The 27,243-nt window shown below is 35.3% G+C and overlaps 1 protein-coding gene across 1 annotated transcript in view; it reads left to right on the forward strand.

Moving 5' to 3' along the window:
* Nucleotides 1-924: 924 nt before the first annotated feature.
* Nucleotides 925-27,243, forward strand: part of LOC122097927 (cadherin-12-like) — a gene marked incomplete at its 3' end in the record, with an annotated part of 204,401 nt that continues 178,082 nt past the window's right edge. The window contains exon 1 of the mRNA XM_042668503.1: nt 925-1,155. Within this exon, the coding sequence (XP_042524437.1) occupies nt 925-1,155 (231 nt within the window). The remainder of the gene's footprint in view (nt 1,156-27,243) is intronic.

The following is a 27,243-nucleotide window of genomic DNA, read 5'->3' on the forward strand; positions in this document are numbered from 1 at the left end:
AGCAGAACATATAACATTCATCTAATTTTCCTCTGAGTTACAAGTGATGTGTGAAATAACTCCCACTACACAGTGTTTTCAGTACACTAGGTTTAGCGAATTACTTTTACTTGCAGATTTGGATGTCTTTTCAAACCCTATCCTTTATCAGTCATTAATGTTAGTATGATGATTTATTTTACATTTAGTAATTGATCTTCTTTCCTGTGTAGTTTGATCCTTCAATTCTATAATGGACAATTTTACAATTATTCAATTTTCTTTCCAAAATCATTGGTTGCCAATTTGGGCTATTCCGTTCCTCTCAAGTGATATCTTTAAATGTTTAGCTGTTTGGGCTTTCATAGTTGAGGATGGAGTAAAGAAGTATTATACTATTTTTACATATACCAGTAAATCCCCAGAATAAATGGTGTCTACTCAAATTCTCAATAGCTCTGTTCTAAAAATCCTCATCTATCATATGAATTTGATTACAGAAATGTTCTCTGTTCTTTCCTTAAAATATTTAATAAATTTATGCATATATTATTTATATTCATAATATACATTTTGCTTCATTGTTATTGATGATTTTTAAGTCTATAATTATTTATTTAACTCAAGTTATGTCAACTTGAGTAGAAGTGAAAATTTAGCATACTATTGGAAAATCTGTCATCTTGAGTGGTTAGTACATATCACAAATATTTCACAATTATCAGGAAGTTTACAAATTCAGTCTCTTTGTTTTCTGTCTTATAGGTCCCTTTAGATGGAAAATAATAAAGCAGAAGCCTCAAAACTGCTAATGCCTGAATTACCATCTCTTCATTAAAACTCAAAGCTAAGTGGTGAAGGCCACAGACGCTGAAATCCTGGATTCCACAATTCTGCGTTAAGTACTGAGGTTTTCATTACTCAGCGACAGGAAAGCCTTTGCCAATGCTTACAAGGAACTGTTTATCCCTGCTTCTCTGGGTCCTGTTTGATGGTGGTCTCCTAACACCACTTCAACCACAGCCACAGCAGACTTTAGCCACAAAACCGAGAGAAAATGAAGTTCACCTGCCAGGGCGACAGTCACATTTCCAACGAGTTAAACGTGGCTGGGTGTGGAATCAGTTCTTTGTTCTGGAAGAATACATGGGCTCCGAACCTCAGTATGTGGGAAAGGTAATGACGTGTTTCTTTTGAAAACCACTTGATAGGAAGTGGCACTGTAGCTCAAGTGGTAGAGTGCTAGCCTTGAGCTGAAGAGCTGAGGGACAGCGCTCAGGCCCAGAGTTCAAAGCCCACAAGCGACAAAAAAAAACGAGCAAACAAACAAAAAAAAAACCCGAAAAACCAATTGATAGCAAGGGGGAATATAAATGGGGTGATTGTGTAAGGATATAGTGCACAGGAGTTGAACAAACCAGTCACTAGACCACTGGGATTTCTAGTCAGGACACCTGGTTTGTCATCCTGACTCCATGACCTAGGTAAGCTTTGGGATAGAGCACATTCCTTTTTGTGCTGCCGAAGTATTTTAATGAATATATATTATATAGATCCTTGAAATTCTTCGATGAAGTCATGATGTTAAAATATGATGTATGATATGATGCACATTATGATTTAGAGTGGTCAGACAGAAAAAAGAAGGAACAAGCGTAAATATCCTAAATTGATATTGGTGTTTCTGAGTATATTGATTCTTAAATTGTCCTGGTTTTCATAATGTGTCCTTTCCCTTTTCTGTTTAAAACATTACAAACCACAAGTATCATGTTTCTAAAGTGATCCATTTGGTGTTCTTGAAACTTCATCAGTTGGGTGGGGATGGCTCTTGCCTGTAATTCTATCTACTCAGGAGATAGCAGTTCAAAGCCACCCTGGGCAGGAAAATCCATGAAACTGTTATGTCTAATAAACAACTAAAAAACAAGAAATGGTGTTATGGCTCAAGAAATAGAGCATTAGCCTTTTGCTAAAGATCTGAGGGACAGCACCCAGGCCCAGAGTTCGAGCCCTACAACTGACAAACTAAAGATAACAAAAACAAACAAACAAAATGAAAACAGATAAAGCCTTCATAAACCACTGTCACATGATATGTTTGCAAGGCACTTATGCACTTGCTTATGGTCAACGAAATGATGATTAGAAAAGAAATATCTAACAGTTCATAGAAATATATTGTTTTCATGAAGCAAACATAGGGTTAAATTCTCATATTAGTGAGAATTTACAAAGACAGAAAGGAAGTATAACATAACAAAGTCTATTTGGGCATTACTGTTAGAAGATAATGACTCTTGGTTATTGCATCCTCTGACCTTTGCTCAATAATCAAGGGAACTGCAATGGGTATTGCTCACGTGTTGTCAAAGAAAACATCCATATCCAAGTCCTAAGTTATTTGTGCTTTATTTTTGCAATCAGTGGTAGGGTCCTCTATTTAAACTTTATTGAATAGTACAGAGGAGAGATTATTTTAATAGTTTTTAATGAACTTGAATCAAAGGGTGCAGCTAAGATATGTAAATTCTAGGCAAATTTTTGGCAGGGTATTGATATATACTATAAATACCAACATGCCAAAATCAGTCTATGAGTACTATATTGGCTGTCAAAATTCCAACAACCATTTAATAACAATAGTGATTAAGATGTTATTAAATAGGATCAATCTCCTAAACTGTATCTGGACTTTCAAGACCCTGAGAGAACACCATGAACATAATCCCTGAAATTCAACACAGCACCAAGTTGTCAAAGGCCCAATGGAAATTCAGAGCACCCAAAGAAATAGACACTGGATAACAATTGGTGCCAAGATAGTAAGAATTTCAGTTATACTGCCCTCCTCAGATTACACAGCTATGAAAAAATACCCCAGGAATAAGAAGAGTCCTCAACAATTTTGAGGAATATGTCCTAAAACTTGAAATTATCTAAGGATATTGAACAATGTTTTTGCTTATATGATGCTTTAGTATGATGATAAAATGTTACAACTACTGAAGTAATTTTTAGGCAAAAGTAATTATATGTAGTGTTGGGACACTCATGTGTATTTAACTTGATACTAAATGGAATTTTACAGTCAGATACAAATGAACAGAGGCTGAATGTTCTATTTCATTGACTTGAGTGCCTTCTCCAGTACTTCTGATAGCAGGCCCTGGAAAATACCTATGGAGAAAGGATTCTCTCCTTCTGCCTTTATTAAAACCAAGGATTTTATTAATCAGAATTGGAGTGTTAAGGTCAATGTTTTTGTAACGTAAAGTACATATTACTTTTGTTGTAGTTAGAGAAATGCTTTACTTTCATTTGAGGTAAAAAGGAATTTAGAAAACATCAGAAAAGTCTCTTCTTTGATCCTGTGATAGTATGTGAGTTCATTGAAAACATAAATTGCTCAATTAAAGGATTAAAATGTAGTAGCTCTACTATCTAATCAATTACTATATGTAAGCAGCATTGTTTTGGTAGGTTGATATGATTCCACAATTGTAAGTATTAATCCCTAGGATTCTCATGAGAATATATTTCTAATTCAAATGAAATATCAGTTATCCAGAATTTCTCTTTACAGAGAAACTAAAGTTTAATTAACTCCATGTTTGTGATTCTACATTGGAAAGAGAAATATAATATTATGGAGACTAATCCAAGATATTATATGTATATGTGCAAACAAACATGGATATTTGTATTTTTGCACCTTCTGGAAAGATTTTGAGTCAGATCATAGAAATAAAAGCTATTATAATTAATGCAGAGGTCATTGTTACTGAGAACGAAAATACTAAAGATCTAAGAACAGTGCCTAACTATAACCACTGAGCCTCCAATTTGATTTTCTGATTTTTAATAAAATGTATATAGGAAAATATAACCATAGTGTTTCTTATTAGTTGACACTCTATTTGTTTTAATAAACTGAGCTTCATTTATCCAACTCTAAAAGAATATCCTCATGTAGAAATTCAGAGACAAAAATTTAAGTGGCTAAATGAATAGGAGCCTTACTAATGGATTTATTTAAAGATACAGATATTCATGTTGACATGTACTCAAGAGAGATGGAAATGCAAAATTAGTTTAATGAATATAAATTTAATTGCAATATAAAAAAATTACAACTATATAAAAAGCAAATCCAGAGCTTTTCTCAGATAAATGTGTTGGTTTTACTATAATATCAGAACAAGCACATACTTTCACATTGTAGAGTAAGAGATTAAATTTTCTGCTATACTTTTTTATATTTTTTGTAAAAATGCTGTAAACAAGGGTTACAGTTACATGAGTAAGGTAATGAGTACATTTCTTATCAAGCATTGTCATCCACTCTTGTTTTTCTCCTACTATCCCTTCCTTTCCCACCTCCCCACTCCTCCCCCTCCCCCCAAAGTTGTAAAGTTCATTTTTAACATTGTGTCTTTTGAGTATCCTTCTTACAGTGGATTATCTTGTGTTCTTGTTTCAAGTTTTTGTTATTCCCTTTCCCCTCCTCAAATTATATATCAAAATCAAGTACAGTGACAACAGGGGATATACCATAGGGGGAAGAACACACAATAGAAACAAAAAAATAGTACATTAACAACAACACTAACAAAGAAAAAAATCCTGTGTCAATATCTTGGGGTTCATTTCACTTAGCATTATTTTGTATGGTGATAGGTACATAGTTTTTGAGCTTTTCTGATCCTCTGTTAAGATTATCCCAGACATATGTTAATTATTGAAAATAAGGGAAACCATGGGACCTATATTTCTTTGGGTCTAGCTTACTTCACTTAATGTGATTTTTCCCCCCAAATCTTTCCATTTCCTAACAAAAGAGGTGGTATCATTCTTTCTGATGGAAGCATAGACTTCATATGTATGCAATCAAAGATAATCTACTTGCTACTTAGGAGCTAGCTGGTCACGTTAGTGTGTAACCAAGTCACTGATCTTAGTGCGTAACCGAGTCACTGACCTTAGTGTGTAACCGAGTCACTGTTCATTTGTATTGCTGCAATAGTAGCTCATGAGGCCTGGTAATATCTGGGTCAGTTTTGGCAAGCAAATCTATGTTGCTGGCCCACGCAACATCTCCATTCCCACTACCAAGACCCTTTTGTTTCTAAGTCCATTGGAAACTTAGGGTGGAAAAGAATAACTGGTCATGTTGTCCACTTGATCATTTAAAATAGACATTTTAATAATTCAATCTCTTGTGGAATTTCTCATAGGAGAAACATACCTTCACATTTTTATTTTTTAATGGTCTTCCTATGAATCAAACAAACCTCTTTCCCAGAATTCCTTGTCATGTACCTGCTCACTTTCTTTTTTCTTTTTGCTTTTTTGGGTCCGGTCGTGGGGCCTGAACTCTGGGCCTGGGCACTGTCCCTCAGCTCTTCAGCTCAAGGCTAGCGCTCTACCACTGGAGCCACAGCACCACTTCCTGCTTTTTTCTTTTTGCTTATGTGGTGCTGAGGAATCGAACTCAGGGCCTCAGGCATGCAAGGCAAGCACTCTACCACTGAGCCACCTTCCCAGCCCCAACTGCTCATTTTCTTAATATTAGTCAATGACTGGCCTTAACCAGTGAATTAATAAATGATTGCCTTATGTTACTCATTTACATTTCTAAGCAAAATGGGAAAAAATAGGTGAACATTTTGATGTGTGCCCACTTGAAGAAATTGCCCTAGCCACCAACATTCATTGCTTTCCTAGAAAGGTGGCAATGTGCTGCTGTTAAAATCCAGGTGATGCTTGTATATTATTGAGATTCTTCTATAGACTGCTCAAGAAGCTTGAGATGTTTCTCATCTGATCACAATGGGGGAAAAACCCATTTAGATGATAGGTTTAAGCCAGAGTAGAAATAAGTGCATTTCTTTCCATGTAATTTATGTATTTCTATTTCTTTTGGACTGGCCTATGCTCAATTTCACATGTGCCACCTTTATTTAATTATGGGGAAGTGATATATATATATATATATATATATATATATATATATATATATATATATATATACAATTCTTTGACTCATTTGGTCAATATCAGATATTTCGTGATTTCTCAAATCACATAACTTGCTGTATCATGGTTAAACATCCAATCTTTCATAAGACCCACTTGCAAATCACAACCTGTGTGTCAGTAATAGAGTAGGTATGTGTAGATCTTATGAGGGTTTCGATTTGGAATCTTGACGGTATATAATGCAGTTTCCCAATAGGAATCTACCAAATACTCTATACAATAATAAAGCAGTAATATGCTGTCTTCAATATTCAAGAGATTCACTAGTTCTCTTGCTCTCCTTTGGTTTTTAGAGATACTATATGAATAAAGTCATCATTTATCTTCATAGAGCTGACTCAATATTCCCCTAAAATATTGGGCTAGAAAACTCACCAAAGCAGTCATATTTATTTGAGGCTTCCTTGGTGAGTAAATACCTAATTATTAAGTCTGAGTAATAATTGCTCCTTGCTCACTAGAGCTGGTTAGCAAATGTATCAGTATAGTAGAATTGTTATATGTATTCTGAAGGAAAAATTCATTCAAGATTCTCATGAATTTAATTATGACATAAGACTAGAGAGCTAGTAGACCCTGTAGACAGGACAGTGACTTTTGCCAGCCAGAGGCAAAATGTGGTTATTTACATTTACAAGTAGAAAAAATTCATTTTATGAATAAATATTTTGTATGAGGTGCCAGGGGATGTGCTAATTGTTCAAGCAATGAAACCACATCTGGTACAGTAGCTACAATTAGAGTCAACACCTGGTTAAGTTTATGATAATCCATTGTCATTACCCCAACCCCATCTGTCTTCTCCACTAGCCAAATAGGAACACTAAGCAGAAATGTGGTAAGATTCTCCACTTCTGTCTTTCAAATCTTTGCTGATGGCAGCAAACTCTTCCATTCCTGTGGGAATTTGGTATTGTTCTTTTTACTTATTTTCTAGGTAGAAATAGTCTAATGGTATTCACTTGGCCTGTCTCATCATAATCCCTTTCAATCTGTTGGTCAGGGAATTAATGTGGGGAATTAATGTGGGAAGTCCCTAGCTCCTGAGGAACTCTAGAGCAATTATATATTCTGCAATTGAAGAAATAGCCACAGAGTTAAGTTGAGTAGACACTGGCATCACGTTGAGCTCCATAAACTTCTGGGCTCATCAGTGGATCCAGTCATCCTAGATCTGTAGTAATTAAAGTCAGCTCAGAACCAGGCACCGGTGGCTCATGCCTGTAATCCTAGCTACTCAGGAGGCTGAGATCCGAGGATCGTGGTTCAAAGCCAGCCTGGGCACGAAAGTCTGTGAAACTCTTATCTCCAGAAAACCAGAAGTGGTGCTGTAGCTCAAGTGGTAGTGTTAGCTTTGAGCTGAGGAGCTGAGGGACAGCGTTCAAGCTCAGAGTTCAAGCCCCGTAACTGACCAAGAAAAAAGTCAGACCCAGTTCAGACCCAGTGTCCACTAATGAAAAAGTGAGAATATTTGTTCTTTTTTTCCCCCAGTGTATAAGAACATGTTTAGATAGCTATACATCCTTTTGGAGACAACTTTTAAAAGTTTGACTTTTGGAAATATATACAGATCCTTCTCCTGCAGGCCCCATCCATCCTCTTATTCAAGTGTTCTTAGAGTCACCTGGCTCTATAGTGCACAATGAATGAGTGTCGTTGACTCCGCTTTATGAATCAGGTTAGACCATCATTAAAATGATCTAGACATTTTCTGATATATTAATCAAGCAGGAATTTAATAGGCTTGCCATCAATTTCATTTCTAGGAACAGGATGACCTGATGACTACAGTCTCTGAGATATAATACCTGTTGGCTTTTTCTTTATGGTAATCACAGTTTACTTTGGACCATGTATTGAATGCTGCCGCTAGGCTGCTTCTATACAATGATCCAATTACTGTTGCTGCACTCTGATTGCCCATTCCTGGGACAGCAATCTCCATGTATCTACAGGTCTACATGTAAGAGTAGTCAGTAGGAAGCTCAGCTTTACCTCACAAAAACTCATGTTCACAGTGGAAGTGTACACCACCCAAGGGTAGAGGAAGCATAAGAATTTCCCTCTACCATAGCAATTCCTCTTAGCCTGGAATAGCACTTCACATTCATTTTCTATGGGAAAATGTTTATTCTATGTTTTAGCAAATGAAACAACATATCAGAGTCCTGTCTTTTTCCCTCCAAAAGAAGAAAACTGCACCACTAAATACAGAAGCTCTGCATAGTGAGCCCTTACTAACAAATTCAGTCAACACCACTTTATAGTCCTCACCATTTTATCCTACATTCTTCGTATCATTCCCTGTGTAGTCCTCAGAGTTCTATCTGCATAAATTAGAAAAAAAATAGTAAGTGGCTTTTCTGAGGGTTTAATGAACCTCCATGTAGGTGTCCCTCTGTACTCTACCTTTAGGAGTAACTTGTATGTCTAGAGCCAAGCTAGGAAGGAGCATTAAGAGTGCCCAGAACACCAGGCAGGCTTGTAAGCAAAGTACCCCAAGGGAGGCCATTGCAATTTCCTCAGGCAAACTTGTACATTTGCTCCTAGGAAGGGAAAGATGACTCATCCGAGTTTAGGGACTTGGTGTCCCCAGTTTCATTAAGGTCTTCCCACACATCCCCAGTCCACCGTTGCATGCCCCACTTCTTGCAGGTCTTGCAGTCACTTCTGAAGCAGGCACTGTGAGGTCGGGCATTCACTTCCTATTGAAGTCCAACCGTTCACGATGAGCCTCCACAATTGCTTTCCAGCCATGTGAGTTTTGTGGTTGCAGGAAATAAGGGTCTTTTGCAGAGCAATCAGTGAAGCTTTGAGGTCCCGTGTGGTTTTTAAGCTGAGAATGAAATCCTGGAGTGCATCCTTGTCTTATGAAATCCTAGAGTGCATCTTTGTCTTTTCTCCCTTTCTCCAAAGACTTTAGAAGTTGACCAAACCATTTTATTGTAATCACTAGTTGGAGAAATGTGTTTGAATCTATTACATGAATGGCCATTTAGATCTTTGCCTTCTATAAATATTTCATCAGTAGAATCCAAAGAGGGATACTACTCTCACCTCTTATTATGCTATCAATGCAGCCTTTCCTACTAGAGCAGAGTGAAAACTTTAAGTATAATCTGATTGGAAAGCCTGTTATAGAGATGCTTTTAATAATTCAGAATTTCATCTTTTCTCTTCCTGGCTGGGTGCAGTGACTCATGCCTGTAATCTCAGCTATGTTGGAAGTAGAGATGGGATGATTATGCTTCAAGAACAGTCTGAGAAAAAATATCACAGGACTTTGAAAGAAACATCTGGGAGTCATGGATCATGCATGGAAGAGTCTTAAATACATGGGAGATATATGTAGAACATTACCATAGAAGGCCTGCCTAATGCCGATTGGGAAAAACTTGTCAGGAAATCAGTACAGGTCACAGTACTCTTCACAGAGAGAGAGAGAGAGGGAGCCAGAGAGGGAGGGAAGGGAAAGAGAGAGAGAAGGAGAGAGGGGGAGAGGGAGGGAGGGAGAAAAAGAGGGAAGGATGGGAGAGAGGGAGGGGGAGAGAGAGAGAGAGAGAGAGAGAGAGAGAGAGAGAGAGAGAGAGAGAGAGAGAGAGAGTCCTTATTTGTCTATTGTGGGGCTTGAACTCTGGGCCTTGGTGTTGTCCCTGAGTTCTTAATCTCAAGGCTAGTGCTCTACCACTTGAGCCACAGCCCCACTTCCATTTTTTTTTTGCAGTCCGATTATTTATTTATTTTTAATTTAATTTAATTTTTTTTGTGAACTTACTGTACAGAGGGGTTACAATTACATGGGCAGGATAATGCGTACATTTCTTATCAAGCATTGCAGCCTCCTCCTTTGTATACCCTTCACATCCCTTCCCAGCCTCCCCCCTCCCCCTCCAATCCGGCCCCTTCTCCCCCCCCCCCCCCCCACCAACGTTGTAAAGCTCGATTTCAACATGACCTTGTACTTCTCATTGTTGCAACAGGTCCACCTGTATCCTTAAACGACTTGTTTTTCCCCATCTCCTCCACAAGTTATACTGACATCAAATATAGTGAAAGCAGGGGTTATACTGTGGGGGAGGGACATACAAAGCAACAAAGAGATAATCTTATAAATGCATTAGAAACAAATGCATGAAATAAAATAGCATTAAAATACATATCTAAGGGTTCATTTTCCTAACATCACATTTTTTTGTGTTTATGTGGTGCTGAGGAAGTGAACCCAGTGTTTCATGCATGCAAGGCAAGCACTCTACCACTGAGCCACCTTCCCAGCACGAGAGATTTGTTTTTTTAAGGAATCACTTATGAAATTGAGAAAAGTTAAATCCCAGGATAGTTTCAAAACCTTATACAATCTATTGGCAGTCTCCCAGCAATTCGTCTGTTTTCTGAAATCCTTCCTCTAACTAGACAAGACACCATCATATTATGAGGGACAAATTGCTTTATTTATGTCTATCAATATAAATCTTAATCCCTTCAATTTAATACAGGAACATATAGCATAATGTCTGTCCAACTGTTGATGGATCCCGGATGATTTAATGACACAAAAATTAACCATTTCTGAAAAAAAATTAGTGTGAATAAAGAAAACATGGTCAATTAATCTCCTGGAAAAGAGAAGGACTAATTACTGATCTGAATTAGAGGAGTGACATTCAAAACATTCAGGGTCTATGGAAACAGCTAGCATTTGGGTTCCTCTCCAATAAGTAGTAGGGACATAATTAGATTGATTCATAAGACATATGTTATTGAGGATCACAAAGGATAAAGCTGGGAGAAATGAGTATGGAACTACAAGAACCATTGTTGTCAAATAAGTTAAAATTAGGTAACACATACCTTCATACATGCACACAGTCAAAGGAGAAAGATTGCATTTGTTTGACATTAGTTAAAAGAAACAAAAAGAGAAGAAGCATGCTAACTTATTTCAGTAGAAATAACCTTATTATAAAATTATTATTATTATTAAATTATTATTGCTTGGATATCACAAATGATCCTGACATACTCACAATACTGCATTTGTGGTTCCTCATTTATTTATTTGCTCACATTCTTACTTACTTGCTTCTTTATTCACATCACTTTTTCAGATGCCCATAATGTAGCATTCATCACACAATTATTTAGGAAGTGTGAGCTTTTAATATCTGCATGATTCTTGCTCATCTAAAATTCAAGGCTCACAATTTCAAATCTATTTTCACAGAAGTGTGTCTCAAACTCTGTCTAATGTATTACAGCACTGCCATTCAGATATAATAGACTCCCGGGGCTGATGGATGGAGTGGAAAGCTCACATCTTATTTTTAAAATGCAGAGGAAAAGAGACTGACATTGCTTGATTATTTCAAACCTTGTACTTGCATTTGAAGTACAAGTCCTGCATATCTGGATTTACAATATAGTCAATGGTTTTGAGTTAAAATTTTGTTTCTAGTGTAGGTTCTAGGCAGGAACGCTGAGTTTATAATCATGTCATCTCTAGCTACCAGATATATCTTCAGCCAGCTATGGGAGGGTACCATTTTATCTCCTTTGATGAAGCTGTTTTAGACCTGCCTGATATTTATATGTCCTATGTCCAATTGGATTCTTAAACCTATCTTTATATTTTATAATCCTTTTTTTTTAATTTGAGCTATCCTTGAAGTAACCATATTTGAATGTGATGGAATAAGCAATATAGTTAAGAAGAAAATTGCTTGAAATGAAATTTAAACAAAATAATAACAGTACTCTAAATTCCGCTCCAATAGTTGATGTCCATTTTATGCTAATCCATTTATTCTTGGACAATTTGTATCTTGCTTCTAGCATGAAAGTTTTCTCATAATAGCTGTTGAACAAAGGTTCAAAGTATTTACTTTAATTGAGTTGGCAAGATCATGAATAAAATTTAGCTATTTGTAAATCGATATGTGAATCACTAATGCCAGAAGGGCAAAAATAACAGAAAATATTTATATCTCAAAAACAAATGTTCTTTTTTCTTTCGTTTCTTCTCTTACCCTTTTCTCCTTCTATATCTAGGTGTATTTCAAACTTTAATTTCCTTATCTATTATTTAAAATTTCTTATTAATTATAGTTGTTTAAAATGTAAAATGAGGCCGATTCTGGTGACTCACAAATGTAATTCTAGCTACTCATGAGGCTGAGATCTGAAGATTGCAGTTCAAAGCCAGCCTGACCAGCAAAATTCATGAGACTCATATCTTAATAAATTCAATAATACATTTTCCCCTAAGAAATGAAAATACGTTTCTATATCCTTGAGAATATTAATTTGGCTCATCTTTGCCCTTCATATTACCCTTCTTTTCCAGATCTGAGTGTTTTAGGCCAAGAAACTTGTTTTAAACTAATGCAACTTAAAAAGGGGCCATTCAAATATTAACCTAGATCCGAAGTTAGCGAGTTACACTCTTTAGACTTTATCCATCTAACTATAAATTTTCTATAAATAATTTTCTATCAGTGCACAGCCTTCTATTGTCTATGAATACTACCAGACTGATTAATGATCAGGCCGATTAGTTATGATGGACAACATACCACTCACAAACCTGGACAGGGATGTAGAATGAGTAGTAGAGAACCCACCTGGAAAGGCTAAAGGATATATGACTCATTCCTATATTCGTAGCCACTTAGGAGGTGGAAATCTCGAGGATCATGGTTCAAGATGAGCCCAGGAAAAATGTTAGGAGGACTCCGTTTAAATCAATACATAGAGACATGTTTGCATGTGTCCATCATCCCACCATGTAAATAGGAGAATCATTGTCCAGACAACCTCTGTTGTTCTTTAGAAATCCTGCCCAAAAAATAATCCCAAAGAGCCTTTCCAAAACATAACCTCCAAAGCCTGGAGGTGTAGCTTAAGTCTTAGTATGCCTACCTAATTCTCCGAATTGAAACCCTAATATTGCTAGGGATGGAAAAATATCCTATAATATTTATTACCAGATCCATAATAGAGATAATTTTCATTTGTGGACACCAGAATTGTGTCCTCTCTTTGCTATTTCTTAAAGATTAATGATCCTTAAGAGCATGGGCTGGTTGCCAGGAGTTCTTCTTGTTGTGAAAGAAATAACAGGTGCAATGGAGTAACTGTGAACCTCCTCAGTGTCCACTAGGGATGATATGGAAAGGAACTCTCAGTGCTACCATGGAAAGTACTTAATGCACACATAGGTGATCTGTGTCACGTTTTTAGGCAAGTATGACAAATATCAATGAACTCATCTCACCCCAGAAGATTTTGATGAGGGTAAAAATCATATGATGTATATATTTATTAGCTGATTCTTCTCACTCCTTGAAAAATAAAGAATCATGTAGGTAGGACAAGTTATATTTTAAGAGGACAATATAGATTTCCACTTCCACATCATATTTTTTGACATTGAACAAGTAACTTTATTTTTTAATAAGCTTTTTTTTTAGTGAGTACATTTCTTATCAAGCATTGTTGCCTCCTCCTTTGTTTTTCCCCAACCATCCCTGCCCTCCCATCTCCCCCCACCTGCTAAAGTTGTAAATTTTGTTTTTGGACATAACGTCTTGTACATCTCATTGTTGCAATGGGTCCACCTGTATACCTATTTAAACCATTTGATTTTCCCTTCCCCTCCACAAATTATACCGACAACAAATACAGTGAAAACAGGGGGATGGACATACAAAGCAACAAAAAATCATCTTATAAATATGTTAGAAACAATAGCAAGAAAGAAAAACCATTTGAGTCCTTATCTTGGGGTTCATTTTGCCTAATATCAACTTAAAGGATATCACTATCCTGTCCAGTTTGCCTTGAACTCATGTTCTCCTTCCTCAACCTCTTCAGTAGTTCTGAATACAAGTGGCCTTCACCATGCCGGGCTAGTCACTGTTATTATTATTATTAGTAGTAGTAGTAGTAATAGTAGTATTTATTAGAATTATTATGACTTTTGCAGTTATCTACTTACATGGAAAGCTTGCCCTCATCAAAACATATCCACATGATTGAAACATCAGTACAATATAAATATTATACTGGATATGTAGTCACACAAGTTAGAGAAATACCACTAGAATTGATTCAGATCACTTGTAGAGAGTCCAATTCCTGTCATAAAATACAATTTAAAGAATGTATTCAGAAATCACAATATATTTGAAAAATCATGTCAAATAAAAATATATTTATGTAAAACATAGAATAAAATCAGGACTACGGGGGTCAGGAGAGCAGAAATGTTTATAAATGTTAATATTCATATCAGTTATCAAGAAAAAAATAAACGCATATTTAAAAGACTGGTTTTCTTTTCTCAATTTAAACTTTTATTTTTGTAACTATTGTCCTTATACGCACAATATCAAAGAATAAATATGAATTTTACAATATTATCCAACTTGAAAAAGTATCTCATTGAAGAAATCCTTATCTGATATGTTAGAATTTAAAATGTTAATATTATTAAATAGAAGTTGATTTAAGGTTTTATTGTTTTTGTTTTTGATTCTTTTGTGCCAATCCTGGGGTTTGAATGCAGATCCTGGGGTTTGAACTCAAGGCCTGGGTTCTGTCCCTGAGTTTCTTTGGCTAAAGGTTAGCACTTACCACTTGAGCCACAGCACTACTTCCAGCTTTTTCTGAGTAGTTTATTGGAAATAGGAGTTTCAGAACTTTCTTGCCCTGGCGGCTTCAAACCGTTATCCTCAGATCTCAGCCTCCAGAGTAGCTAGGATTACAGATGTGAACCACTAGAGTCCAGTTGAAGTTAGCTTGTATTATTATTTTTGTATGATATCCAAGGTTTTCAAAATATATGCAATAAAATCAGTGTATGTAAATTAATTAAATTGTGAGGCTTTTAAAATATTTCATCTAGTGATTATCTGGCAACATATAATTTTGATAAAATATCAAGCTTTAGTTATTATAGGGGGCAGTAAATATGCTTAGGTCCTGATTATTCAAAGATTTGATTCATTTTGAAAGATTATTTTGATTAATATGAAGATTCATATTCATATTTCAAGTTCATATACTTTTGCTTATGAATTTTATTTACTAATACATTTCCTAATGAATTTTGTTAATGAGTGGATAATACTAAGTGAAAAAATTCGAATCAATGTTCAAAAGTAGCTACAACATAATTAAGTAGAATACTTTATTTCAATTAAGCAAGATAATTACTTTGAGGAAAAGGAACATGTGCACTCTGAGTAATGCTTAGCTTCCTGGGGCAGAGTAAGTTCAGAAAAAGAATTTAGATAAATGGAGATAACAACAAGTATTAAAATGTAGATTAAAAGTAATAGGACTGACTATTGTGGGATATGAATTTATAGGTTTCGATATTCTCCCATTTAGTTTTAGGTTTTAACATTATATAGATCTGCACAATCAGGTCACTCCTGCTTGCTATTTTGAGATCATTAGAAAGCCAGTCCCTAGGCTCCAGCTGCTCAGAATGTCAGTTGGTCCCCAGTGACTTGCACCTGTCATGCGCAAGGGCTCCCGACAGGTACCTCTGCAGAGTGTGAGGTGCTACAAGCACCGGCCTGGTTCTAATTACCCCAGATTTACCTGGCGTCACAGTGCTGTGCTGCATCTCCAAGGCCAAGGCCCATTCTCATAATGTACAGGGAGAGATGCATTTTTCCAGAAATAATGCAGTTGAGTATTGGTTTGCACAAATGATGTCAAGGTAAGTATTAACAGAACCAATTTTAGTTTCCAAATGATCCTGCCAGGTGACAAATTATATGTATCCATTTTAATGTATGCATTATTTAGGAAACTGCTTATTACTCAGACTCCAAATCCGTTAAATAAGTCCATTATTGTAAGTCCCTTAAATCGTATATATATATATTTTGGTCAAGTCTATGTCTTCATAAATTCTAGATGGAAAACAGCACTGCAGTCTATTTTTTTATTATTATACTAGACTTTCCGCCTTGAGGTTGCCTGTCACTTTGGGACATCTACTATTCCTTACTATTTGGCCTCTAAAAGAGACTACATAATTGAGCTTCCTTTATCATGTTATTAGCCTTTATAATTATGCCAGAAAACAATTTTAATTCATAAAATTTCAGGAGAAATTATACATTAAAGGAAAGAACAAGCAAATTTTGAGAGTCAACATAAGCTAAAATTGGGCAGTTTTTTGCCAAAATAATCTCTTGTAAAATGCCATGCTCACATACATGGAAGCCACTCTGCCATAGATTTGTATAAATTGTAAAGGCTGTTCTAATAGTACATTCCAGAACTAAGGAAAATCTCAAACAAATACATAAGACAAACACTAGATAGATAATTTCCAACTTCAAAAATAGAAAAGGAAAGGGGTTGGGAAGGTGGCTCAGTGGTAGAGCACTTGCCTTGCATGTATTAGGCCCTGGGTTCGATTCCTCAGCACCACATAAGCAATAAGAAAAAAAAGCCGGAAGTGGCGCTGTGGCAAAACTTCTCCAGATGACCACTAATTTTATGATAGAAAACTTTCCAAAATAAGTTTTCTGGTTATTCCAGATTAGATTTTTAAAATAAGGTAGTTATAAAATATGAATTTGTATAGCTGTATAATTGATGTTTGGAGAAATTTTTCTAGATTTTTTTTTTTTTTTTGGGTCGGTCGTGGGGCTTGAACTCTGGGCCCGGGCGCTGTCCCTCAGCTCTTCAGCTCAAGGTGAGCGCTTTCCTCCTTGAACCACAGCACCACTTCCGGTTTTCTAGTGGTTTATTGGAGACAAGTGTCTCACAGGTTTTCCTGCCCGGGCTGGCTTTGAACCGCCATCCTCAGAACTCAGCCTCCTGAATAGCTAAGATTAGAGGCGTGAGCCACCGGCACCCACCTCTAGGGTTTTTATTTTTCTTTTAATTTCAATGTGCAATCAATACCAAGTACGTTCTCAACCACTACTAACCAAATCTTCAGCCCAAGAAATGTTTCCAGATGTTAGGAGTTCCCACATTTAGAAGTGATCTGCATTACAGTTTAGGACAAACTACAATGAGGTAAATTACTACATTTGTATTCTTGCAATATAAAGTAAAACTATCAAGATAATGATTTAGTACAACCCAGGAAAGCATAGGAATTAAAATTAATAATATTTTAATCACTCCAAGTTCTTGCTTAATTTGATTATCCCGAGGCCTTTGGAAAATTGGGAGTTTTCACAAGATGATTTCCGTTATAGGTGAAGATCCTTCTTGCTAACTAAATAATTGATTTATAATAAAATATAAGACTTTTTGCTCAGTACAACAAATTATTAAAATTTAGAATGATAAAAATAATAAGCATTGGATAATCCAAGGAATGAGGCCATGCAGCAGATAAAAGAAATGGTGTTATAATTACAGTGATCAATAAAATTTTGTCGTTGTCTTTGTGGTGAGTATTCAGGTATAAATCCATTAATTAGCTCCACATTTTCAAAAGTCTTTTTGTTTCCTGCATGCTGACAATCCTAAATCACAAGTGCAGAAAAATTCGTTCAAGTAACACCATGAATTGAGGTGTTGAGATCCCTTTGTTACAAAGCTAAAACAACCTAGATTATGATGATATAGGAGGGATACACCTGCACAACCAGGGAAACATTTAACTGCATTTCATCCCCCTTCTATATACCATACATGACAATAGAGGATAAGACAGGTTCCCAAATGAGATAAGTGTTCCGAGTTAAAGCTCTGAGAGGCATGTTCCCTCACATCATTCTCATAATGTCATTCTCAAGGAGCCACAAAGATGATGTGAATAGGTGGTAAATTAAGATATATGTTAATTCTGTCCCTGAAGAAGGACATCGCAGTTACTCAATTACAGGATAAAAGACAGCTGAGAGAGTTTATGTTTCATGAGAAATGTAAAGTTTTGGAGCAACAAGGTCTATAAAGCACCACACAAATATTTTTCAACTAATAAGAATTACAGAGTGGTATTTCAGAAATGTGTTTTTTTCTTTCCCTGGGATGATTAAACAAATAGAAAAGAAAAGGGAAGAAAAGAAAGAAACATGAGGGACTTTCAGCTTTTCTAAGTGGGAATATACTAAGCTTAAAATCATATGATAAATAAAAGTTTCATCAAGTATCTGTTGTAAAACCTAATGCAGGCAAAATATTTTCCTTGCTGCCTTAATATAAATGATAAAACACGGAGTGGCATATTCCTAAGAAGTTTTGGAAGGTGCTTTGAAAATCTTCCTGGTTGAGATGGATACTATCATTTTGCTTTTCTGTCTTACCTGCTTTTGTGATAATGTGGTTACAACTAATTGCCTTATTTCTACAAATTTTAAGATAGTTATACTCCATATTTGTTTTTCTTGCAATAGAGATCCCATAATACTTGACAAAAAAAAGGGTGCAAAGTAACATATCTGAAAATTCAGTAAACTTTTTAAACACTAAGTGGTAACATTTGTGTCTGTCACATCACAATGAGTCAACTTCTTAATCTATGTGCACCAAAAGATGTCCAAATTAAATTTTGGGTATGTGGCTCCACAAACTGGTTAAACACCTTTATGAATAAAGGAATATGAGAGAGAGAGAGAGAGAGAGAGAGAGAGAGAGAGAGAGAGAGAGAGAGAGAGAGAGAGAGAGAGAGAGACGTGGGACAGGTTGTCATAGGTGAGCAATTCCTAAGAAAATATTCACAAACAGGAGCTAAAGAAAGACAATCACCACTGTAGTCTGTCAGTGCTACTCACTGAAGTAAAACCAATGAGTCTTATAACAAAACAGCAACAAACTCCTTTTCCTCGATTATTGTGACTCATTGTGGGGAAAATGTAACAGAAATATACCTGAAACAAGACCATGGGAGATGACAAAAAATAAGAACTGAAAGACAATGCTGATTTTAACTTGAGCTTTGCATAGGGCCGAGTGCTGAATGCTGTGCCTATATCCCATGCTATACTCCTCCCAGATTGGACCATGTGGCTGTGATTTATATGGATCTATGGGTAAATGTCAGTCTCCATAACAGACTTGCAATGAAAAGAAAATTCTCTCTCTCTCTCTCTCTCTCTCCCATGTGTGTATGTGTATGTGTGTGTATGTGTGTGTGTGTGTGTGTATATATATATGTATATATATATATATGTATATATATACATATATATATAGTGAAAAAAATGGAATAACTTTCAGGTTTGGAGACTAAGAGAAAAAAATCACAAAGTGGAATTTTTTTGAGATTGTATTATTTTATCTATCATATTATTTTCCTGGTATCTTTAAGATGTCTTTTCAAAATATACTTTCCTCATCTGTGACAAGCATTTGCTAACTCTTGTGTCCTTCCTTTTTTTAACTTTCTCTCCTCTTTTGATCTGATTAAGACTGGTGAATATCTAAAAAAGTTTCCTAAACTCAAAATTCAAAATCAAGGGAAATGACTAGAAGTAATTCAAATCACAATCCTTTTAAACAAGAAATGGAATCATGTTAGAAGCTTTTAATTTTAGTAATAAACACCTTGTCTCATGTTTATTTCTATTTCTGAGATGACAAAAACAACACCGAGTAATTATAAAAACTGGCCAATGTCACTGACTTCTAAGTGGAGTAGAAGAGTGAGAATTGAATCCCTTATCTTTCTAAAATGAGTGATATTGACTTGTCTATATGACTAAAATTATATTTACATAGTATTATTTGTATCTACCTAAAGATATATATATATATATATATATATATATATATATATGTATGCAGACAGACAGACAGATAAAGAGCAAGACATAGTGCAGAAGATATACTGGTATTTAGAAAATATGTGGCATAATTTTTTTCAGAATTCCTAGTTAAATATAAAAGAATTAGTACTTGGTATATATGTGAGTTTCACTTAGATTTAGCATCAGCATAATAAATAGTAATAAGAAATGCTTTTAATTATTAAATATACCCCTTGTGACAGCCTTAGAGTTTATTCATTAGCTAGGAAAGTAGGCAGGCAAGTAGGTACATAGAACTACAATGGGAGAAAAGCAAAGATTCACTTACATTTAATTATAGTTCTTCATTCCTTAAATGAAATGTCATTGCTTATCACAATGGAATTGTTCTTCAGAATTACTTAGGATAATTATCACAAGAGAGAAAAAGAGAATGACTGAAAATAGTGACAGAAAAAGAAAAGAAAAAAAAGTAAAAAAAAATGAAAGGAAAGAAAGAAAGAAGAAAGGAACAATGTAAGGAAGCCAGAAAAGAGAGAAAGAAAAAGAAGACCGACCGAAATGAAGAAAGACAGAAACAAGAAAGAAAGAAAGAAAGAGAAAGAAAGAAAAAAAAAGAAGGGAGGGAAAGAGGGAGGAGGGAAGGCAGGAAGGAAGGAAGGAAGGAAGGAAGGAAGGAAGGAAGGGAGGAAGGAAGGGAGGGAGGAAGGGAGGGAGGGAGGAAGGGAGGGAGGTAGGGAGGGAGGGAAAAAGAGTAATGCCAACTTTCACAACTTTCCTAACAGAATGGGTAGGCCTTATACTTTTAACAGGAAATGCTTTTGAGTTAACTTTTAGGAATTTGAAATACCATGTTGTAAGAAACATCACCTTAGAGCTCAACAACAGGACTAGAAGGATTTTGTCTCACAGGTTAGTCTTAAGAGCAGACCATATGGGGTAATTTCTCACAATAATTATTGATTTCATGGTTGAACTCTCTAAAGGGAATCTTAGTTTCTAAATTCTCAGCTGTTTTAGAATTTATCTATGGAATACCAAGTATTTAGAATAGACTGCAATTTCCTGAATCACTTTAATGTACCACAGAGAAGAGTTTAAAATTGTCACAGTAATCCTCGACTAAATTAATTCCAGGTGTGTGTAGCTTAACTGTGTGATAATTGGATAGGGAATGAACTAACATAGTAAGCAGAAAATGCATGCCTTCTAGTTTAAAGTGTTTAATTTGCCAAGATGTATAATAAGTATAAATAGATCTTTCTACTAGAAAATTTCAATTCTAGACTATGTAACTAATTGCTTACTTTGTTTAAACAAATTAGGCAAATTTCTGTGAACCTTTGCTATGAAATTGGTTGTAATTAATACAATAAGAGGCTCAGAATTGAAAATATTTGATTGTAACTATGATGCAATTATGCATGGTGTTAAGTGTTGAAAGTTTTTTATAAAAACTTTTTACCATATACTCCAGAAATGAGTGGATAATTCCAGCACACTAGAACTGGTTCACTCATTGTGTGGTTGAATCCTAGGAGACTACAGATGCAGTAAACGATCATTATTTTCAGCATGAGGAACCCAGCATTTAAATTAACTTGTTGACAACAAATAAGCCTGTACCTGCAAAGAATGAGTGCACAGAATAACACAGGCCCTTAACAAAATTCTAATATGTTTAAAATATTATAAAAATAGATTAAAAATATAGGATGGAAAATTCATAATGTGAAAATACTAAAAATAGTGCCTCCATGAAGGCATTTCTGTGTAGTATAAGGAAACGGATCTACATTTGATAATCAGGTCTATTTTTATAGATTTAAAGAAAACTGGTAAATATCACTTTTTTTTTTTTTTTTTTTGGTCCAGTCGTGGGGCCTGAACTCTGGGCTTGGGCGCTGTTTCTCAGCTCTTCAGCTCAAGGCTAGCGCTCTACCACTTGAGCCACAGCACCACTTCCGGCTTTTTTTCTTTTTGCTTATGTGGTGCTGAGGAATCGAACCCAGGGCCTCAGGCATGCAAGGCAAGCACTCTACCACTGAACTACCTTCCCAGCCCAAATATCACATTTTTATATTCATAGAATTCATGGTAACATGAAAGTAAATTGACTATACATTGAATTGAGAAATGAAAATCTATGAGAAGTTTGCACCGTTACCAGGATTCAAAATGAGGTAGCTAATTAACATGGAAATAGAATGAAAATTAGAAATCTATTTCATAATTTAAACTTTGAATGAAAGCACAAAGGCCTAAGGATCATTGGTTATTATAATATAGAGTATAAAGTGGGGAAAACAATGTTAAGTCTGAAACCATCAGGAAACATGTTTACAAATAATTATCTAAGAGTTGCTAAATTCTGAGTGACAACATTGTTTTGGTAGTAGATGTATATCATGAATTCTCAGCACATATACATACCTGCACCTGCCTATGACATGAGACTCTTATCTCCAATAAAATACTTTTTATGGAAGCCGGAAGTGATGCTGTGACACCAGTGGTAGAGTGCTAGCATTGAGCAAGAGAACCTCAGGGAATGTGAGTGCCCAGACCCAGAGTTTAACCCCCAGTACTTGGGGCAAGGGGGGCGGGCAAGAGGGGACTAAAAAAACCTCTAATACTTAAACATTTAAGAAAAAATCAGGTAAACTGGAGAAATACTGGTAGCTTAAAAGCTAACTAATTATTTATCAGAGTAGGATTTAGCTTCCTATGATGGACAAGAATCAATGCTAAAAGTCAGGACTCCAGGGTTCTCTAACTTTAGCTGCCATCTTAGAAGAAGCTTCAGTGGTCTGGGCCTGAGCAGTGCACTTAATTCAGGATTTTTGCTGTAGGAAATCCTGAAGATGCCAAGATGCCAGAAAACACTCAAAAGGCTGCAAAGAGGAACCATTCCTAAGACATCCCCAAGTGTTAATTCGCTCTTGCCTTATTGTCTGGTAAGGTGCAACTGCAAACTTTCACCAAGTGGATCTACAGCACCTATTTGTGAGAATGTGAGAAACATGAGACTTTTCTCAAATTTTTGCAGTTCCAGAAGGAAAACATTTTTTTTTCTGTTTCAAAAAGAAATGTAAATGCTGGTTATACATGAAGGAACATTTCCTTTGAATGCAGAGGATTGGACTTTCAAGAATGAAAATGTAAAACAGAAAAGTAGTATAGCACTGTCTCACCTGGAGGAGGTAGCATCATTCAAGCACATGTATTTGAAATGTGCCACATTTTTTCATACCCATTCTCTGAAGAGTTATATCCATACCACTGATAAAAGAAGAAGGACAGTGCGGCTGCCAGTGGCTCACACCTGTAATCCGAGTTACTCAGCAGACTGAGATTTGAGGATCACGGTTCAAAGCCAGCACGGGCAGGGAAGTCCATGAGACCCTTATCTACAATTAACTAACAAAAAACCAAAAGTGATGCTGTAGTTTCAAGTGGTAGAGTACTCGACTTGAGCTGAAGAGATCGGGGACAAAAATCAGTGACTTTTTCTGGTTTGTAAATCTCTAAACAGTGTCTGCCAGGGTAAGGGAAGGTGGCAGTGTTGGCATGCATGCTTCTAGGTCTTTTACACTGCAAAAGAGCTGCTACAGTGCTTGGCTGGTCTTGGAATACCTATTGGAGATTCCCATGATGTAGGAAAATGAAAGCTTTAATGAAATATTTGCTTATAACACTTGTCAGACTATTAAAGGGATCATTTCTTTTAAAAATATAATTGTTCAACTTATTTATGTACTCAATCATGATAGATAAGTGATTGTTTTCTGATGATTGCTAATAACTATTTAATTATGAGTAGACACCATCTATTGTTTACATTGGTCAGGCTACTTGCTACTCCCAGTGAGGTAAATAGTATTCTAACTACTTTGATTTCTCTAAAACATTACAACTAATATCAAAAAGTTAAATCATCCAACTTTAGCTGAGTATCTTTCCTCACATGTGATATACTAGCTATTCAGGAGGCTGAGATCTCTGGGAAGATCATAGTTTGAAGCTAACTAGGAAAGAAATGTCCTCAGACATCCACCAAAAGGGACAAAACAGAACAAAAAAAAAAAAAAAAAAAAGCAGCATGGAGGTCTGATAGAGTCTTAGTCGGGGAAGCAAGTTGACCAAGTGAGAAATCCTGAGGTCAAACACCAATACCTACAAAATAAATCAAGCAACAATCAAACAAAAGAAAAAACAAAACTTAGTATTTCAAAGGTCTCTAGGTAAGAAGTGTGATATGCATCTCAATGAGCACTTAATTCAGCTTCCAATTGGACTGCATTCTTTAAGAATTTTAGGGAAATTCTAGACATTTAAAAATTTAGGCAATATCAGCATTTCTTGTTTTTGACTACAATCATTTCTCTTCAAACATTTGTGACCCATAGAATAACTTCTAAGTTACACATTCCAGTTCTGATTAGGTAGGTAAATTTCCTTATTGGACTCGTAAGTGTTCTCACATAAAAAGATTATCTCTCCATCCAAATTCCCTAATTTATTTGAATCTAAAAAATACAACAACGAAAAACTCTTATAATGTAAGGTAAATTGTTTACAGGTTGCAAGGACTCAGACACAGGGAATTCAGGGAAGTTGATGAGTGTGTGTGTGTGTGTGTGTGTGTGTGTGTGTGTGTGTGTGTGTGTGTGTTGTATAGTCTCTCTGTGTGAGAAAGAGAGAAAGATTGAGAGAGAAAGAGAGATTGAGAGAGTACACATTCAAGATAATAGATTTTTGATTTTGAAATTATGGTTACCATGGTTTTTTTTTTATATTTTAGTATATCAGCTCTATATGCTGTGCTCTTCTTATTACATCTTGTTCTTAGTTCTCTTTGTATTCTTTGCTGACTTTAATTCTCAGTTTCCGGTTTTGATTAGCAAAAAATTACATGAACCTCAACATTAATATTAATTTTCCTCTCAGGTTCCTTCAAATCAGTTTTGATTTCCTAAATAATCAAAACTAAAATTCTGTTGGATGAGCGACAGCAGCCAGTGAACCAAGGCGATAAGTTGCATACAGAGGTGCCCCTTGTGTCTGCCTGATAGGCACTGGCTCAGAAACATTGTTATTAAAATTATTTTCATGTAAAAATTTGATTATGGGAAATTTTTAGGGCCTTAAAACACCAATTACAGCTTGATTAGCTTTTACAGCCCCTAAAAGCTACTAATATTTCTCATGTTTAGGCGACAAAGAAAAAATCTCTGGTATATATGAATCTCATTAGCAATGTTACGGCTCTACATATTTTCAATAGCAATTATTCAAAAGCAAATCTTGTCATAGGAAGAGAAGGAGGGAAAAATATTCTAGGTCAAGACCAACAATAGTACATCATCTTTCTCTCTTTGTAGGAATGGTTAACCATCACAGAAAATATTTTTTACATTAAAGGTTTAGGAAATGTACCCATTGTTTGACTTTTGACAGTATTCTCACTTGAATTAATTCAACCTGCTGTCTTATCACAGCACATTCTAAATAACTGTTAGGCACTAGCTCTGCTTACAGTACTTAGATGGAAATTACTAGTACATAATTCTCCACAAGGATGCTTTCCTAGTCTGCATCCCGATCATTCATTCACCTCAGCAATGTTGCTGTGGGGAAGAGTATGTCACAGCTAAAAAAAAAAAAAAAAAAAGATATTTTCCTCCTGTAAGAGCACATGCATCAATTGATAAGCAGTAAGGCACAGGAAAAAGCATTTCCATTATCAGTTTTGTGAACAAATCATGCCCTCTAAGTTACTTTTTTCCCCGTCACAAAAATGCGTAATAGAAGTCAGTTAATGGCACTTATAAGTCAATGTCAGCTACATCTGCCCGAGTCAGTAGTTGTTTTGAACTTAACCTTAATTGATAACAGTGGTAGGTACTTGGCATCAATCAATGAATCTCAGTGGATTCTTAAGGGAATTCTCATATAGCCATAATGAATGCTGGCAGCTGGCATTTGTCTACTTTAAAGCTGTCATAAACACAGTATAGAGTTGAAACAGTGGTCAAGTATCTTTTCAAGATTTTTTAAAGCATTTAGATTTTCATAATGTGAATCAAGACCGAGTCTGAAAAACTTCTGGGATGCATTTATGTTCAGATGAATATGCAAACGTGTGTATTTGTGTGTGACTATGTGTATACAGGGATATAATTATGTGTAAAAATTAAAACGTAGTTAAACTACAAAGTAAAAACCTTTTTACTCATAAAATTAAATTCTATATTGGGGCCATTTTTTTAAAGACTATTGATTTTGATGATTTTCTGTTTTCAGACACCTGGAGCCCTTTTCTGTGCCCTGCTTACATTGCCCTGAATAATGAAATGATAACTGTACACAGTTCTAATTTTCAAAGACACCTACATAATTCATGTTTCTACTATCTGTCTTAAGATAGGTTACTTGCAGAACAATTATGAGTATCTATCAATTTGTAAATCAAATCTTTCCTCTTCCTCTGCTCATGACCAACAGTAAAATCTTTATAGTTCGTCTTTAAGTGCCACAGAGGAAAACATCACAAGCCCAAGTCATTCTAACTTTCCAGTAGGCAAGAAACATTGATAGAGAATTAACTTTTTCAATTTTCAGTATGCGGCAGAATTTGGCACATTATGTTTTTAAATGATTAGATATAAATAAATATACTAAGCTTATGTTGACGCTCCAGTATTATTTTTGTTATAAAAACATTGAAAAATTATACATTTTCACACTAAATATATTAAGAATTATATTTTAGACTCATGCATAATTTTAATAATGTGATTTTTATTCATAATTAAATATATTTTCTGGCTTTTTTTAACTGACAATAAAAATTTCCCCCTGAAAAACTTCTTCTATGCTAGGGAAAATAGGCACTAAGAGAACAAGTTTGCTTAATGCGTACCAATTTGTTAAATATGAGTAAGTATTCATAGAATGCTACTACATATTAGGGTAAATAAAAATAGAAATAATAAAGTATTTCAGAAATACATTACAGAATGTATGACAGAAATACATTTCAGAAAGCTACATGCATCAAAGCATCACATTAACCTGTTAATTTGTGCATTTTTTAAAGATTACGATAAATTATCTTAAAAAATTTAATATTGAAAATATTAAATTATGATAAAATTTTTAGCTGTATATTTGTTTTCCTCTGAGACTTAGTTTGAATGTGAAAGTCTATGAATAACAGCCTTGTCTTGTAGAAAAGTAAGATTAGAATATTCCCTTTACAGAATGTTCATGTTAATATAGCATGAAGCAGAGAGATCAGGAATCTTCACTAGTAGTGAGATCTTAACTATAGAGTCAAAGCATCTAGGAATCTTAGCATGTAAGGAACTTGGAAATATATAAAAGCATCACACTATTTTTCCTTACAATATAAAAAAATACATGCTTGATTCCCTCTACTAAAATGCATTGCATATGCAGTGTTTATAAATATTTTATGGAAAGT

Source organism: Dipodomys spectabilis, unplaced genomic scaffold (genome assembly GCF_019054845.1).
Source record: "Dipodomys spectabilis isolate Male_0828 unplaced genomic scaffold, ASM1905484v1 ptg000440l, whole genome shotgun sequence".
Classification (NCBI taxonomy): Eukaryota; Metazoa; Chordata; class Mammalia; order Rodentia; family Heteromyidae; genus Dipodomys; species Dipodomys spectabilis.